Source organism: Accipiter gentilis, chromosome 31, assembly GCF_929443795.1.
Source record: "Accipiter gentilis chromosome 31, bAccGen1.1, whole genome shotgun sequence".
NCBI lineage: Eukaryota > Metazoa > Chordata > Aves > Accipitriformes > Accipitridae > Astur > Astur gentilis.
Genome location: NC_064910.1, coordinates 7,239,628 through 7,256,534, shown reverse-complemented (window position 1 = coordinate 7,256,534; position 16,907 = coordinate 7,239,628). Strand labels below are relative to the sequence as shown.

General features: G+C 50.9%; 1 protein-coding gene across 1 annotated transcript in view; it reads left to right on the top strand.

Annotated features, from left to right (window-relative positions):
• Positions 1-8,045: 8,045 nt before the first annotated feature.
• The window catches only part of NPAS2 (neuronal PAS domain protein 2), a 106,683-nt gene continuing 97,821 nt past the window's right edge, over positions 8,046-16,907 (top strand). The window contains 1 exon segment of the mRNA XM_049834239.1: positions 8,046-8,763. Coding sequence (XP_049690196.1) covers positions 8,444-8,763 — 320 coding nt within the window. The 5' untranslated portion in view covers positions 8,046-8,443.

Here is a 16,907-nt window from a genome sequence, read left to right as displayed (position 1 = left end):
TACAGGACAAGTACATCTTAAAGGAACTGGAGGGGACCGCAGTTCCCGCATCCCAGTTACTGCTCCAACCTGTGGCAAGGAGGTAGGTACCAGCCCAGCTTCCCCCCACCCTCTGCAAAGGTGGCAACATCAGCCAGGCACTGGTGATAGTTTAAACACCTTTTATTCAGTATTAAATTGCTAAGACAGTTTTGCACCAGCAGCTCCATTAAATACATCGTCTTCCACTTAGGCCACGTGTTTGCATCCACACGCGCCGCTGTGTTTTTGTCTCTGTGCCCACCGCGTCCACTCCCTGAAAACTTCCCGGCCGAGCGCTGCTCCCGCTTCCAGCGACGTGGAGTGGGAGAACATCGGCTGCTGCACTGGGCTCACGCCTGCGCGCAATCGGTGCGACCACGTCAGGATCAGGCCCTGCAGGCTGAAACAACTTGCCGCCTTCTCTGCAAACGCGGCTGAGGGCAAATATTGCCTACAGTATCTGCTGATGCTGGAACACTGCCATTACTTCTGAAATCTAACCTAATTACAGTTGCTGAAGAATTTTTCTCCATCCTCTCTGGCTCATTTACAGTTCTCCCCCATTCTCCTTTATGTCTCCTTCCTTTGAGTCAATATTTACCTTTTTAACACTTTCTCTTCCTCTGCTTCCGTCCCTCCTGCAATGCTCTCTGCAAGCGGAATAGCTCAGCCCCTGCTAGCAGCCACATCTGCACGCAGCCTGCCCTAATGACGGAGGCCAAATACACCTTCCAAGTTTTGACAGCCAAACCTCTGTCTTTGCGAAAGCAACAGAACGCCTCACCTGATTTTGCATTAATGAAATTGTTTTCGAGGGTTTCGTTTGTATTTCGATGCTCCCCCGGGGTGCTCACAGTGAAATCAGCACCATGTTTGCATGAATATCAGGGAGAGGAGCTGACAGCCACAAAAAAGGAAGAGCAGCCCATAAAGCAGCTCATTTTCATTTGCAACATAGAAAGGAAATAATCTAGCTCAAAGGAAAAATGTTTTCTGAACTTTTTTTTTTTTTAACCTGTATGACTGTGCTCAAACTAAGAGTTTAAAACAGCAAAGTAAATTGTTTTTAAATGCATGATTTAACTCAGTAGGGTATTTTTTTGTATTGTTACCAGGAATTTAGCATCTGTTTGGACAGGCGTGAGCACATTGTGGAACACTCCTAGTGCCTCATTGACATCTAGTGCAGTTCAGGCCACACAAGTCAAAACATTGAAAGAGACAATGATGAGATCAACCTGATTTGGACGTTTTTTAAGTCAAGATCAATGTCTTTTTAAAGCACGACAATGAGGTACCTGGCCAGATGCACTAAGAGGAAATTCTGTGTCCTGGATTTGTTCAGGACGTCAGAATCAACAGTCCTGATAGTCTCTTCTCGTTTGTATGGGCTGCACAAGAGAAGATGATGAGAAAGATCTGAGCAGGTCTGCTACAAACATCCTGGAACAAAATCTTCTGGGGTGATTTTTTAAAATCAGACAGCTAAATTCAGACTTACACATTGTCTTGATATTGATAGCTGCTTACTGCTTTGAAAATCATAGATGGCAGAGCTGTATATATGAGGGCAGATCCATATACCCCCGAGTTTGAAGATTTTTTTTTTATAGATCTGTTATTTACTTAACATTCACATTTAAATTTTCCATAATTTTACTAACATGTGTCATTAGTAATAATAACATAATGAGCTTAAGGTAGGTGCTGTGAGCAAGAACAGTACTCGGGAAAAAAAGAGGAGGGAGCAATTAGGAAAGAATTTGGAAAACTGTGCATAATCCTGAAAGTGAGGATGAACTCCAGGCCTAACCCAGCTCCTGCTGAAGTCAGCAGAGAGGGGGATCAGGCTGCCTGTTTTAAGGAGAGAGGCAATGGTTCACTACACCTTCCTGCTGCTCATCAAGAGCTTCTGGAAGAGGTAGGAGGTCTCTGTGAAACCTGCCAGGAATTAAAATATTTGTACAGATCCATAGGGATTGTGCCTTGCCAAAAAAATACTACCGCAGTCCAACATTAACGCAGTTGTTTTTCTTAGTCAAGGTAAGGCCGAAGATGCTGTGTTTGCGTTCAGACTTCTCCCAGCCATTCTTAATTCAGTTGTGGCACTACAACCCTTTATTATCTTCGGTTTCACCAGGACTTCCACAGAAAAAGAGCAGATCCTTTACTCCTGAGTTTGAGCTGGAACTTCATTTTCTTGAACAGCTCTCAAAGCTGAAGAAGCTCCATCAGCCTGATTTCAGACCAGAGCCTTTCTCCCAGGTACAGCCACGCCATAATTCCTTATTTGTGTTAAACAGGCCAGGCCCACCAAAACCAGACTTTGCCATGAGATGTATTCCCATCCTGCTGTGAGTGAACGAAAGGTCCTGTATGGGCCAAGAAGTGGACTGGCACAAAGGCCACTGTCAACCAGAGGATAGGTGGTGGGTCATCTCTTTCCCATATGAGAAGGAATTATTCCCACAGCCTTGAGCTTTGGCTCACCAGGCAGACACGCACACGTACAATACTGTGGTGGGTTGACCCTGGCTGGACGCCAGGTGCCCACCAAAGCTGCTCTGTCACTCCCCCTCCTCAACTGGACAGGGGAGAGAAAAATATAATGAAAGGGTCATGGGTTGAGATAAGGACAGGGAGAGATCACTCACCAATTACCATCATGGGCAAAACAGTCTCGACTTGAGGAAAATTAACTTAATTTATTGCCAATGAAACCAGGGAAGGGTAATGAGAAATAAAACCAAATCTTCAAATGGCTTCCCCCCACCCCTCCCTTCTTCCTGGGTACAGCTTCACTCCTGGATTCTCTAGCTGTGTGTGTCCGTCGTCCCCCCCCCAAGACAGGGAATGGGGTTTATGATCAGTTCATCACATACTGTCTCTGCTGCTTCATCCTGTTCAGGGGCAGGACTCCTCACCCTCTTCCCCTGCTCCAGCGTGGGGTCCCTCCCATGGGAGACAGTCCTCCACAAACTTCTCCAATGTGGGTCCCTCCCATGGGCTGCAGTTCTTCATGAACTGCTCCAGCGTGGGTCACTTCCATGGGCTGCAGTCCTTCAGGCACAGACTGCTCCAGTGTGGGCTTCCCACGGGGTCACAACCTCCTTCGGGCATCCCCCTGCTCCGGCGTGGGCTCCTCTCTCCCCGGGCTGCAGGTGGAGATCTGCTCCCCCGTGGACCTCCCTGGGCTGCAGGGGGACAGCCTGCCTCACCAGGGTCTTCATCACCCGCTGCAGGGGAATCTCTGCTCCAGCACCTGGAGCATCTCCTCCCCCCCTTCTGCACTGACCTGGGGGTCTGCAGGGTTGGTTCTCACATGTTCTCACTCCTCTCTTCAGCTGCAGGTGCTGGGGGTTTTTTCCCCCTTTCTAAAATCTGTTATCCCAGAGGCGCTACCCCCGTTGCTGATGGGCTCAGCCTTGGCCAGCGGCAGGTCCGTCTTGGAGCCGGCTGGCATTGGCTCTGCTGGACATGGGGGAAGCTTCTGGCAGCTTCTCACAGAAGCCACCCCTGTAGCCCCCCCCAAAGCCACCCCCTGTAGCCCCACTACCAAAACCTTGCCATGCAAATCCAATACAAATACACTCCGTGGCAATTGAATGTATACGTATAGCTCATGCTGCAGAACTGTTTCGCTTCATAGGAAAGCTGTAAATGCTCAGCCACAAGATTGCCAGGCAGAAAGCTTTAGGGCTTCTGGGTACCCAGCAGCAACTTCAGCCCTTCCAGGTACTAAGAAGCCCGTGACTTCTTCCGCCCTACTCTGTGCTTTAACCACTTAAGGAAAACCTGCAAACCCTTTTTTGAATAAGCTGGGAAAGTCAGACCCTCAGGTAGGCTGTATACATGATTAAGTTCTTCCATGAAAACTCTGGCAATAGATACATTTTTGCTTCGAAATAGATCAAACTGAGGTAAGCCCAAAACAGCAAGTTAGTTCTTCTCTTGTAATAATCACGCAGAAAAACAGGGAGTTGGTTTTCTAGCTGAAGAGATCCTGAAGACCCATCAGACACCCTACTCCAGCTCCTGGGGCAGCACCAGTAGGATGCATCTGAAGTCCATTTTACTGTGGCATCTCTCTGCCTTTCCCTGGTTCGGAGGCTGTGCTTCTGGTTAATAAATCTGCACTACCTCCCCCTCTCTCAGGAAGCTGTAATCTGCAGAATGAAAAATAATGCTGATCCTCTGAAGAGCGTTCCTCTCTGCAGAAATTTCTGCCAGAATTGGTTACAGAAGTGTTACCCAAAGAAGGAGCACCCCACATCTGTCCTCGTGCTCCCATGCTCACCTCCCCCAGCCAGCCCGGCTGGAAAGCAGGGCAGAGCTCCCCGCAGCCACGGCTGGTGCAACCCCTTCGACTAAACAGGAGCCACTGGATTTATTTGCCATGTATTTGTCCCTGTTGCTCTGTCTTTTGGCGTGGAAGGTAGGGAGGCAAGCGGCCCAAGGTCTGTCATGCCCCTTAATTAATATTAATCAAAATAATCTTTGTCCGTCCCCTTACTTACTTGAAAACTTAAGAGAAAAGTTTCATATTCAGTGCAATCTGGTTGGCTCTTTGAGGGTCCTTTACTCTTTCCCATCGCGCCGCTCTCTCCCACAGTGCCATCCCTGACTTTTGCACCACTGTCGTCATTTATGTTGATTACAGGACGATTATTTGAGGGAGGCCTTTTTACTTCTACACAAACGCTAATCCAAATGTAGGCTTCCCATTTAATTTAAGACCTGCAAATTGCATCATACGTCCCCGCAACACGTACTTGTGTCTGTAAAAGGTTAAAAGCATCGACATTGCGCAGGTAATGCCCACGCTTCCAGGCTGTGGTGGCCAGGCTCTGGCTCGGGAGCCAAGTGACATCCAAGGTAGCTCCTTTGCTACATCACACGGTGGTGGTGGCACTACATAATCCGAAGCCCTGGCAGCAAGAGAAAGCAAGCCAGCCCAGTTAAACCCAGTCCGTCCGGGCTGAACTTCCACCCAACCCCACATCCCTCCCATGGGCTTGCCACAATGGAGCAGTGGGGTCCCGGGGGAGCCGCTGTCCTCTCCCGCTCTTCCCCTTGGCCCTCCACCCTGGGAGTCACCTAGCTTGTGGTTCGTGGCCCATTGAAAACCCGTCATTTCTGGGCCGCGAAGGTTGGCCAGCCTATTCTAGTCAAAACAAAAGGGATTGCGGCTTTGGATCATGGGCTCCTGGTGTCTGAAAAGTTACTGATATTTCATGATTATAAAACGACTTTTTTTTTTTTTTTTTTTATAATTCAACACTGGGCTCCTTCCCCAAAGTTCTTACATGTGGCATCTAGTGTAACCCTTTGGTTAATTTCCAAACCAAACGCAATATTGACAGTATTGGTCGCTGGACCGAGAGAAGGGCTGCATGTTTTGAATGGCCGGTATTTCACAACGGGACTCAGGTATGCGCTGCGAAAAGTCTGCCTCGCCCTCAGCCAATCTGCTGCTTGTTGCCCTAATTAAAGTTTACAATGGTAACCTAGGGAATGAATTAAGAAACAAACCTTAGCCAGTCTCACTTCTTCACTTGTGCAATGGGGTCCTTAGAAATTCACCGGGAAAATGTTAAAACACGGTAGAGATGTAATTTTGTACGTACGCCCCTGTGTCTCTCCGACTGCCTTTCTCAGTGTGGTATTTTCCTCAAGGTACTGGGTTTCCCAGCTTTTGAAAGTGTAGGGTTGTTTTGGGGGCAGGGTTTTGGTAGGTTTTCAAAAAGACTGGAATATCAAATCTTGTGGTGTATATAATCATGGGAAGTTCCTTTTCTCTAACCTTACAAGGCTTGAAGATTTTATGTTATACTTCATTGTGCAACACAAGAAAAATACCTCAGGAACAGAAATGTCTTTTATTCCACTCCCCATGTATCTGATGCTTTATTCCCTCAGGCACTACTTGTTTGCCAAAGGATTGTTTAACCACTGTTTGACAATTTCCAAATGGGAAAAAATGCTGGGTTTCATCCAAAGGAAGGGAGGAGCTTTTCAAAGTTTTGTATTTAATCTTGGTTAAAAGTAAACAACTTTACCCTTTCAACATTAGTCATGCCTGCTGTATAAAGTGCGGTGTAAAAGCGCTCAGCAAAAAGAGCGCAATGTTTTTCCATACTTTGTAATTATTAACATTTGCATTCGGGATTGAATCGGATCGAATAACTGGCTGGAAGTGGCGTACGGGGGGGGGGGAGGGGGCAACTGGGCATCACGGCGGGGTAACTGGGTGAGCTGGGTGGTGGAGGTAAGTGGGAGAAGCAGCACGGCTCCTTGCTCACAGCCTGCACCCCCCTCCCCGCACACCCCGGGTGGGCAGAGAGGTCTATTTTGCGAGGATGGACGCGTTTTTAAAAAGGAGGCAGAATGGAAGGGGGACACGGGGAAACAGCCCCCAAACTCTGCTGGCGCAGGTATGGCAGCGCTGCCAGGCCCTTCTGCTGGGGACAGAGCTTGCACCAGCTAAAGGGGCTTTTCCCTCCCCAGCAAATCCCTTCTCCGAATAAAAAATCAAAAAAAAAGCAACTCTCCTAAAAAGCAAATACGGTATCCCAAGGGGAGAGCCTTTCTGCGGGTGGAAGGGGTGCCTACTCCAGGTCTTTCTTTGGCACAGCCATGGGGGGGGGGGGGGACACAGCAGTGCCGGCAAACCCCGGGGACCGGAGGCGGGGGGGGGGGGACACGGAGAGCGGGCAGGGGGCAATAGCCGGCGGGGCTTGGCGGGGCGGGCTGAGCCCAAGCCGTGTCCCCCCTCCCCGGCCATTTCTGCCCTCCCCGGGGGTGAAGGGCAAGCCCGGCCCCCGCTCCCTGCCGCGGTCAGAAGTCGGCAGGAATGCCCGGCGAGGCGAAAGCAAAGGCTCCGAACCGAGAGCTCCAGCCCAGTTCCTTATCTCTCACCGGCCGCTTTGCAGGAGGAGTATTAGGCAAAAAAAAAAAAAAAAAAAAAAGAAAAAAAAAACCAACAAAAAAAAAAATGCAAAGTGGGGAATAAAAGGAATGACCTACTTTGCAACAAGGGAAAAAAAAAAAAAAAAAAAAAGCTCTCTGTCAAGGTTTTGCTCTAATTGCCGGTGCGGCGTTGCATAACCAAATCGGGAGCTCCTGCCGGTGCCCGGGGAGACCGGGAACCTGCCCCGGGGCACCCCGGTGCCGTGCCCCGCTCCGGCTCGGCTCCCGGGACCACCGCCGGGGGAGCGGGCACGGGCAGGGCCGAGGGTCACCCCCGGCCCCGGGTCGGCGACCGAGCGGGGAGGGCGTCCACCCCCCCCCCCCCCCCCCCGCGCCGAGCCGGGGTCCCCTCCGGGGCGACCCGGGAGCCGGTGACCGGGCAGGCGGGCGCTGCCCGGCGGGGACGGCGAGCACCGCGGCCGGCTGGAGTGGCCGGGGGGTGCCGGGGTCGGGCGGTGGGGGCGGCCGCCGGGGTTGTCGGTGTGGACATATGTAAAGGCGGGCACGCCGTGGGTTTGCTCGAGGCGTTGTGAAACCATCCTTGATACGGGGCTGGCTTTTTGGTTGAGGTTTTTTTTTTAAGCCCCCCCCCCCCCCCCCCGCTTCCCCTTTCGTTCTCTTTCCAGCTTCTCCTTTTCTTGGATCCTCGCCTGTCTCCTCCCACAGAACGAGAGAGAGAGAGAAAAAAAGGTCACGTATGTTTGGAAAAATATGTAGGTCAGTGGAACATTCCCTGCACTTGTGCACAGGGAGCCGGGGCGGGAGAGCTCCTCCGCAGCCCTCTCGCTACCCACCGCCCCAGCCCGGCCCTGCCGGAGCCCACCGGCGGGGAGGGGGCAGGCGACCGCCGGCTTCCCTTTCCTTCCCCCCTGACCCATTTTGCGCACCGGCCTCGGGTTTTGCTCGCACCCCCCCCCTCCCCTTCCCGCAACTCCCCCCCCCCCCCCCCTCCCCTCTTCCCCGCTCCGCCGCCGGGGAAGGCGAGCGAGCGGCGGAGGAAGCCGGAGCCGCCGCCGCCGCCGCCGCCGCCGCCGGGGCCGCGGCTGCCCATGGGCGCGGGGCGCGGGGCGCGTCCCCCCAGCGCCGCCGGCTGAGGGCGCGGGGCGGCGGCGGCGGCGGCGGAGGGGTTCGGGGCTTAGGGCGGCGATGAAGGGCCGGCGGAGAGGATGCCCCCGCCTCGCCCGCCGGGCTCCAACTTGGCGGAGAACTCTCGGCCCCGCAGCCCCCGCGCCCTCCCTGCCTCTCCCGGCCGCGCGTCCAACTTAATGCCCCAGCGGGAGCCCCAGCCAGCAGCCCCCCCGGCCCCCGGCCGCCTCCTCCTCCCACCCCCCCCGCAGCAGCAGCCCGGGCTCCCGGCGGCCTCCCGCTGCCGGCGGAGCCCCTGGCCCCGGCGCGCCTGGGTCCCGCGGCGCCCGGGGCGGCGGCAGCGCGGCATGCGGCGGCCCCGCGCACCATGAGACACGGCACCGGCACCGGCACCGGCACCAGGCGGGAGGCGGGCGGCGTCCCCGGCTCCTCGGCGGCGGCGGCGGCGGCGGCGAAGAGTTTGCCGGTCCCCGAGGCCGGCCTCCTGCGCGGCTGGAGCAGCGGCGGCCGCTGCCGCAGCGGCACCGGCAGGCACCGGAAAACCGGCGGCATCCAGCCCGGCGGCACGGCCACCGGCACCGGCGGCTCCCGCGCCCAGGTGGCCACCGCGGACAGCAGCAGCGGCGGCGGCGGCGGCGGCGGCGGCTGGGGCTTCCCCGCCGCGCTCCCGCAGCACCGGCACCCCAGGTAACGCGCGGCCCTGCGGCCCCGGCCCTCCCTCCGCCCCGCGGGGCGCCCACCCGCGACACCCCGGGGGGGGGGGGGGGGGACACGACACACACGACGCACACACGCCCGCCCACGCGTGACCCCCCCCCCCCGCGGCCGCGATCGGGGCCAGCTCCCCCCGTGTCCGTCCCCGTCCCCCCGTCCCACGCCCCGCGGGGGTGGCAGATGTGCCCCGGGGTGCGGGGCGGCATCGCCTCCGCCGCGGGAAAGTTTCCGTGGGGTGCGGCGGGTCCGTCCCGGCCGGGCTGGGGAAAAAAATCCACTGTCCCCCTCCCCGTCTCGTTTCGGTGCGGTTGGCAGTTTCCTGGCTTTTTTTTTGGGGGGGGGGGGGGGAGGGGGGGGGGGTGTCATTTAGGCTGGACTGCAACAGGGTCTGCGACGCGACCGAGTGGTGTTTGGTCGAGGAGAACTTCCAGTAAGACCAGTGGGATTTTGGAAGGGGCGAAGGCTCCCGGTGGGAGCGGAGGTTGTGTGCTGGGCTCCCGCTCGGTTCCCTTCGGCGTGCGGAACCGGGGGGGGACACGACGCGCGGGATCCACGGCTGAGCTGCAGCACAGGACTGCTTTCGCGAAGAGTTGCGCCGTGGTGTTTTCCTCTGTGGTCACTAGCCCGATCCGTCAATTAACAAGCACGCTCATCCAGAAACTTTCCTCCCTGCTCCTTAACTGTCTACAGGATGGCAGTTTACTTTCACTCAAGTGACTCAGAAATAATTAGCGGTTATAAGCGTTACAGCCAGCAGAGGAACTTGAATCTTTTCACGGTGCTAAATCTCTGGAAGGGCTGTGGGGTTCCCTCGGACGGGCACGGCTAACCTGGGCGTTCGGCTCAACAAGTGCCGCCTCTTGAAGTGGAAAATGATCTCTCCCTTTCCCCAGTGTGAAATGTTAATTTGTATCCCACCGTGGGCTTAGTGGTTTTTTTGGCCGTACTAAATAATTAGTCTTCACAGTTTCCAGACCTCGCCAGCTCATCTGCTGATCCGTGTCTGATTGGGAGAGCTGTCGGCTGGTGGAGGGCCCAATCCTGCATACATTTCTGTAGATGAATATGGACACGGAGCTGCTCTGCAGGGGTGGCCTGGAAACAGGAGTATTTGGAGAACGTAATTGCCAAGCTGTGTGCTGTCTCACTGAACGTGTGAAAACGAGCGTTTTCCAGAACCAGGTATCTGACACCAGGGTGATTCCCCAAGCTGGCAGCACTTCTGTGCCCTGCTCCGAAGCCTGGAGACAGCAGGCTTGCCTAAAATTGCTTTCCCTCCCGAATAAAGGTGCCACCCTGCACGTGTGCAGGATTGAACCCACAGACTGTGCTTTTGCAGAATTAACCATTATTGCCCCATTTTCTAGCCTAAAGTATGTGAGACCACCTGAAGGAGTTCTTTTATCACAGGCAGCAATGTTGTCTACAGTTAAAATTATCTAGTGCTTTCCATTGCAATGCTCTGCTTTCAGGTGCTTATGCATTTGCTAAGCTTAAACCTAGGCTGACATTTTCCAGGTTGAGTGTTTGCTGAAGACAGACTCTCTTCAGGAAGTTTCAGATGAAACGGTTCAGCTGTTTCTGAGAGCGTGGTTAGAGGGAAATGTATTCTTTGGCCACTTATCTGACGAAGATGGTTTAGGTATACATCATCCTGCATTAGAAGACCTTGGTCTTTCTTCTTCCGCGAATCTGCGTTTTTTGGCTATGTTGAGAAGCACTTTCATCGAGACTGTTGAATTCTTGTGGCTTTGTGTTCTGGAGCAGGAAAAAGATACTTGGCTGGGGATCAATCTTGTGATGGGGGTGTGCCTTACGTCGAGCCTATGAAAAGCTTCCAGAATTGGTCTCAGTTATCGTTTTGTCGCGACGCTCACGTTGCGCGCTCTGGGCGGAGGGATGTTGAGGGCTTGACCACCGCACTCACTCGCTGAGGATGCTCTCGGCACAGAGCACGCTGAACGCCCCAGCGTTGTTAGGAGCTGAGCAACTGCTCATCTTCCTGGGAAGAATGAGAGCACTCCACTTGGTGGCCGAAGGGCTGAGTGGACATTCCCCCGCAGTTATTCTTCCCGGTTGTTCCTGCTACAGCGAGCACCATAAGGAGGGAGCGTTGAAGACTGTCTCGGCTGTGTCTTCGGTGGCAGGGTGTGCCTGCTGATGCGGAGGCAGGGTGGAGAAGGAGGAGGAAGCTTCTTAATTCATGGTGACAAGGAATGGTGGGACTAGAATGGAGAAGAAGAAGTATCGGTGATGGAGGCATGGGGAAAGCGAAGAGCAGGGACCTCGAATTAAGTCAAAGGACTTGGTGGGGTCATAGATGACAAAGCCTGGGAACAAGGTGCAGGGAACTGGAGATAGAGATGGAAAACCCAGATCAAGAGAAGTAATGGTGGGCGGAAAAAGGTGATGAGAGACTTGTGGTGGACAGGGACAGGAGATGTAAACGTGCAAAAGCTGTGGTTTCCAGTCTTTCAATGATCGGGTCACGGTACTACTCCTTTTTCATCCTTCTCGTCTTCCTCCTCGCACTGCCTACTGTGCTCTTCAGCCCTTGTCTCTGCTTCTTCACCCCTTCCCTGGTTCCCTCACAGAAACTGTTGCTGTCTCCTTGCCCTGAGGAGCAACTGTTGTTGCTCCAGTCGTGGACCTCGGACCTGGAGAGGAGCTATTTCCACTGGAGCTATTCCCAGGCTCTGGAGCTGGGCTGAGCCCATGTGTTTGTTCTCCTCCCTATCCTGTACCCCACCATCGGGCAGCACCCCAAGGAGCAGGACCTGGCACCAGGGCCGGTCTCAGGCCTCCACCGCCGTGTCTGCTCACCTTCTTCTAGCACTGGGTTTGCCAAGGACGGGGTAGTAACTTTGTATGCCCCAGTTAAGCCTGACACTAGATTTTTATGCTGTGGACCTGAAGGACTCAATCCAGTTGGTGACACTGCTGCAGCAGGCTGGGGTGGGTTTTCCGCCTTTTAAAGGAAGAATTTATAGCTCAGTATATTGACAGTACATCAAAACACTGAAGCCCCATGGAAAAAAATAGTATGTAATCACGTAACTGATGTTATATTGTAATACATTCATTTAAGGTAGGAAAATTAAGATCAACAACTGATGGTTTTTGATCTGTGGCTCTAGCATTCTTTAAGGATAGGACATTTTGCACTGCAAATGTAACAACTTAAATAACCATTGGCTCCATTCAACCATAAGTTTTGAGCAATCGGATTATTTTCATCACTACAATTGATGATTGGCAAATGTCATACTCTTGAAAATGACAGTCAAATATGTATTTTATGTGTATTTAGTTGTTTTTCTTTCTTTCTAAGCTGAATATAAGTAACTTGCATTTGTGTTTATAGTTTTGCTTTCAGGCTCTTAGGGCAGATGCACTTGAGTTGCGGATTTTGTAAAGGGATCATTATCTGTATAAAAAAGTCATTTTCCTAGATTTGGCTTAGCTTTCCATTGATCCTTGATCTTATTAAAACTTGTTCTTGAAAAACTGGGCTGAGGCCATGCAAATATTTGTATTTTAGCTAATTTAATTCAGTCAGAAATCAGCATCGGCTGATAGATGGACTTTTTCTTTATGAGACCGATTACTGAAATTGGAAAAGGAAACACCATGGAATAGTGTTTAAGCAGAATGCATAGATGGTGGTGGATTTGTTTATGTAGTGCTGCTTTTGGTATTTCACAGGTTTTTTGGGAGGGACTAAAGCCATTACTCTTTGTTGTGACCTGCTGTGGACCACACAGGATATATATACCAGTATATCGCCAGCCGAATTCAGAAATAAGGGAGCTGCAGGGCAGGAGGGGCAAGGGGGTGAGAAGGGATGTGGTCCTGTAGGCTCGTGCTCTGAGTAAGCAGCTCAGAAACTGCAGGCATGGCTTACTCACCGCATTTATCTTGCGGTGGCTCAGGGATGTCGGCAGATTAGATTGAGGGATTTTGGGGCACGGCTTTCTTGGCTTTGTACACATAAATTCAATGTACATTTTGGGAGCAGAGAGGAAGGTACTGTTTTTTATGCTTCTCTTCCTGTGTCTCTTCCCCCTGAAGGCAAACCATGAAGCACAACTCAGTCCAACCAAAATGTTGTGTTTAATTACAATTTGGTAAAAACATTTCTGTTCCTTTATCCAAGGACCATCTCGCATGCTGCCTGCCACGTTTGGGAGGAGCAGTCTGATGCACCCCCAATGCTAGTTTTAACCCTGCTTCAGTCTGAAAATTCACCTGTGGCTTCAGAAAAATAAAACTGTCACAAAAGTTGGGTCACTGGTGAGCTTGGCCCTTTGTCGCTAGGAAATAGTATTGCCACACGCTCTGCCCGGTACTCAGTCAGTACCTGCCTGCTCTTCCCTGTCCTCTCCTTTGCCTGCGAGCTCTCTGAGGTAACTCCATCTCTTTCTTCTGTGCCTGTGCAGCAGGTAACATGCCCAGAGCTCCAAGATACTCCAAAAATGACCATGTAAATGGTGGGAACAGGGAGATTGTCTCACCTTCTCCTGCTTGGGCAGAAGTCTGTGTAAAAGAGCTGGTCTTTCGCTGGCCTGATTATGACAGAAGGTGGTTTTCAGCTGTTTTACCACTGTTCTTAGGGACCTGTGCATAAAATAGAAGATTTCTAGCCAAGTGAAATGATGATACGGGGGAAAAAAATCTAAAGGATGTGTATGCGCATTTGAGATCAGAATGGAAATTTGGAAGTTCAGGTATGAAACCTCTCTCATTTCAAAATGTACAAGAAGTGCTAGCGTGACAGAGCATCATCTACTGGGACATTTCAATCACCCTTTCTCTTTGAGTATCTTCATGTCCGATGCATGTAATATGCATGTCAGGTTGAAAGTTAACGGAAGAAAGTATATGTATGATACATGAGTATATGTATAATCATAGAAATTCATTGCTACAGGTCACTGAAGGTGCAGAAGCTTAGATAAAATCTCCCAGGGACAACTCAAAAAAAAAAAAAAAAAATCAATGCAATGGTCAGATGTGAGTTTAAAAAAGTAATAAAGGCAAATAGAACATTAGTCATTATTTTAAAAAAAGATGGAAAACAATAAAAAGAGTCCCATTATTTCACTATATAAGCTATGGTGTGCCCACATCTTCAGCATCGTGTGTCGTTGATCCCCCCCACCTCAAAGGTGTGTAATGGCGAGGGAGGAGGTTCAGAGGAAGGCAGCAAAGGTGATCAGAGGAACAGCGCGGCTCCTGCCTGAGGACTGACAACGCTGATAAAGCGATGCCGCGGAAATCTGTAAAACCATGCCAAGCATGGAGAAGGCATACACAGCAACAGCAGCGGAGGGCATCGGGTGAAGCAGGGAGTTGAGGGGATGGAAGCAAAAGGAGGTGGCTCTTCACGTGGCGCGGTCGGGCTGCCGAGCTCCTCACCACAGGATGTGGATGCTGAGAGGTTACATCAGCTAATGAGGTGACTGGATGAGTTCATGGAAGAGAAATCCATCAAGGGCTATTAAATACAAAACCACTGCCTCTGGCTTAGGAAGTTTGGAGCTGCAAATTCTTGGAAGCTTCGTGAGTATCCTGAGGAAATACCACCATTCGTTGGCCTTGCTCTTCTACTCGCCCCTCGGCACCCGCGTCTGGCCGCGGCTGAGCGGGGCTGCCGACCCCAGTGGTCCCCCAGTGTCTGCTCCGCGAAATGAACTGGGCCAGCGTCCGGCCCCGCTATGCCCCCGAGGCCGAGGGGCTGCTGCTGGTGCCTTGTACCTTCGCTGCCGTGGAAAGAGCTGGTTGGAAGAAGCTAGTCGAAGAGCTCCAAAGCGGAGCCGGGGCGTGAGCTGGAACGCCGGCGGTGCTGCAGCAAGCGGGGTACGGCGCTCCAGCTCGCTCCCCGGTGTCCTCTTATTGAGCCGTGGCGAGGATAGACAGCCTTATCTTCTTGGGTTCAAGTAGGTTCAGAAAGCAGTTATATTGACGGAAGCAATCCCACCAAGAGGCGTTGAATACCAAGATACAATGCCTGGCTGAAAAAGTCTCTGCTGGGAGGCTGTAATATTGCTACGTGCAGGCTGCCCGAGCCTTTGCTGCTGCCCGGTGTCAGGGAGGGGATTTGGGGCAAGGGGCTCATCTTCCCTGACTCGGTGTTCCTGTAGTTACAGTTTCATCCGTCTGTACGAGACCAGGCTTTGAAATTCTGAACTGAGAACGTGAGGACGCATTGGAAATTAATTTTCTTCAGCTATCCGCTGCACTTAAGCGCTGCGTAAAACAATAATGTCGTGTTGACTGCTGTTTACTAAACCAGACAATTTGCTTAATCAGCTGAAAGGCAGATTTTAAAGCCCTGGCTTGCACTTACCACGGCTGTGCTAAACCAAAGGCTGTGTATTGCTGTTCACTTAAGCGACGGCCAAAGCGCAATGTATTCAAATGCAGCTCATGCTGATGATATTTGCTGGCTTTTAGATGAGAGCTGTTGCTATTAAAACAACAGCAACAATCCCAAACTCAGCAACGTCTCAGTCCTTCTGATTGTTCCTTAAATTTTCTAGACGCTAACTGATACAGAAACTCCAATGCAGCACTTAATGGAGCTCACAACTGCCTAGCTGTATATTTTTGGGCTACCTTATGTAATAAAATGGCAGGCCCTTACACTGCCTGCGTGAGCGAGGTTGCATAAGCAGCCTGGGGAAACAACCGGAGCTCCAAGAGCCCTCCTGAATCCTGCACGTCTTGTTTGATCTCATTTAACATTATTTAATAAACAATATTAACCACAGCCCCCTTCTCCCACGCCCCCCCCCCCCCCCTCGCCCACGCCCCCGAGTTATCTCGGAGCAGTGATACTGATTTAATTTCACGCACAGACCTCACTTTTTAGAGAAGTCATCAAACTTTTCAGTCAATTGAGCAGTCTGATGTCCGGGTAGCCTTGAATTTTCTGTAATCAGCACTCAATCCAGTTAAAAATAAAAACACATTAAAAACAAAACCTGGAACAGGAAAATACTTGTTTTGCATTCCCAGTTCTAATTTGGTAGCCATTCTTAAAGTTCATTACTATGGTTTGTTCTATCTTGGGATAAGCAAGTTATTATTCAGGCAGCTTTATTATTTTTTTTTTTTCCTTTAAAAATAGGCAATACCATTCAATCGTTGGGAAGAAAACCAGCATGAGAAAATCATAATCAACTCTAACAGGCTTACAGATGGCAATGAATTTCTTTAAGCATAATTTTAGCCCTGCAAACAATAATAATTAAGTTTGATTATTTATTATCATTTTGTCATTGATGAGCAGACCAGACTATTTTTCTCTTGATTCCCTCTGTTAAGTGTGTCAAATTTTTAAGCTGGAGAGCAATTTTAGTAAGCCAGCTCCCACCTGTAATCTCTAAATCAACAGGTGGATGTAATCGTGCAAAACCTGAGAATTACTGGTTATCTGATTGAGTCAGTGGCTGAATGCATCCCACTTTGAGCATGTCCTAGACTTATTGGTTTGGGTGGGACACCTCTCATTAATATGTCATGGAGAATTGACATGCTGTTTCCCATATTATGGGTAAGACTGGTATGCTTGCAAAATCTTGTTAATAATAAATATTATTACTGCATGCAACGTGATCAGCTGGAGATGGGATGTTTTTCTGCTATTCCTAGTTCTCATACAAAATATCTGCCTTTGTGTTTTTATTGGTACTTCTACAGATTTTACTTGCGGTATTTTGTCTGTTCCTCGTTTTGACCTCTAAAACAGTAAAAGGTTTTAAATTGGAGGCTTTGCATTAGACATACGCACATTCCAGTTACACTTCCAGTGAGAGTTCCTCTAATTTATGATTTATAAAGGGTAAAACAGCTGTGTGATTTCTACATGGACCATTAAGGCCACTACTCAGTTAGGCAGAATCTTCCTCCTGTTCATCAGATGCTCATCTAGTTTTTTTAGTTTGCTTTATCTTTGGTTACCAAGCTAAGAAGAGTATTTTATTCTCTGTTCTACTTATCTTATGCTTCCTTTTCAATATATTAATTTCAATATATTAAACCAGCCTAATCAAACAATAGTTCTGTGAACCAGATGGGTGCACTTCCAACAATTTCAGCAAGAGCAATACTGA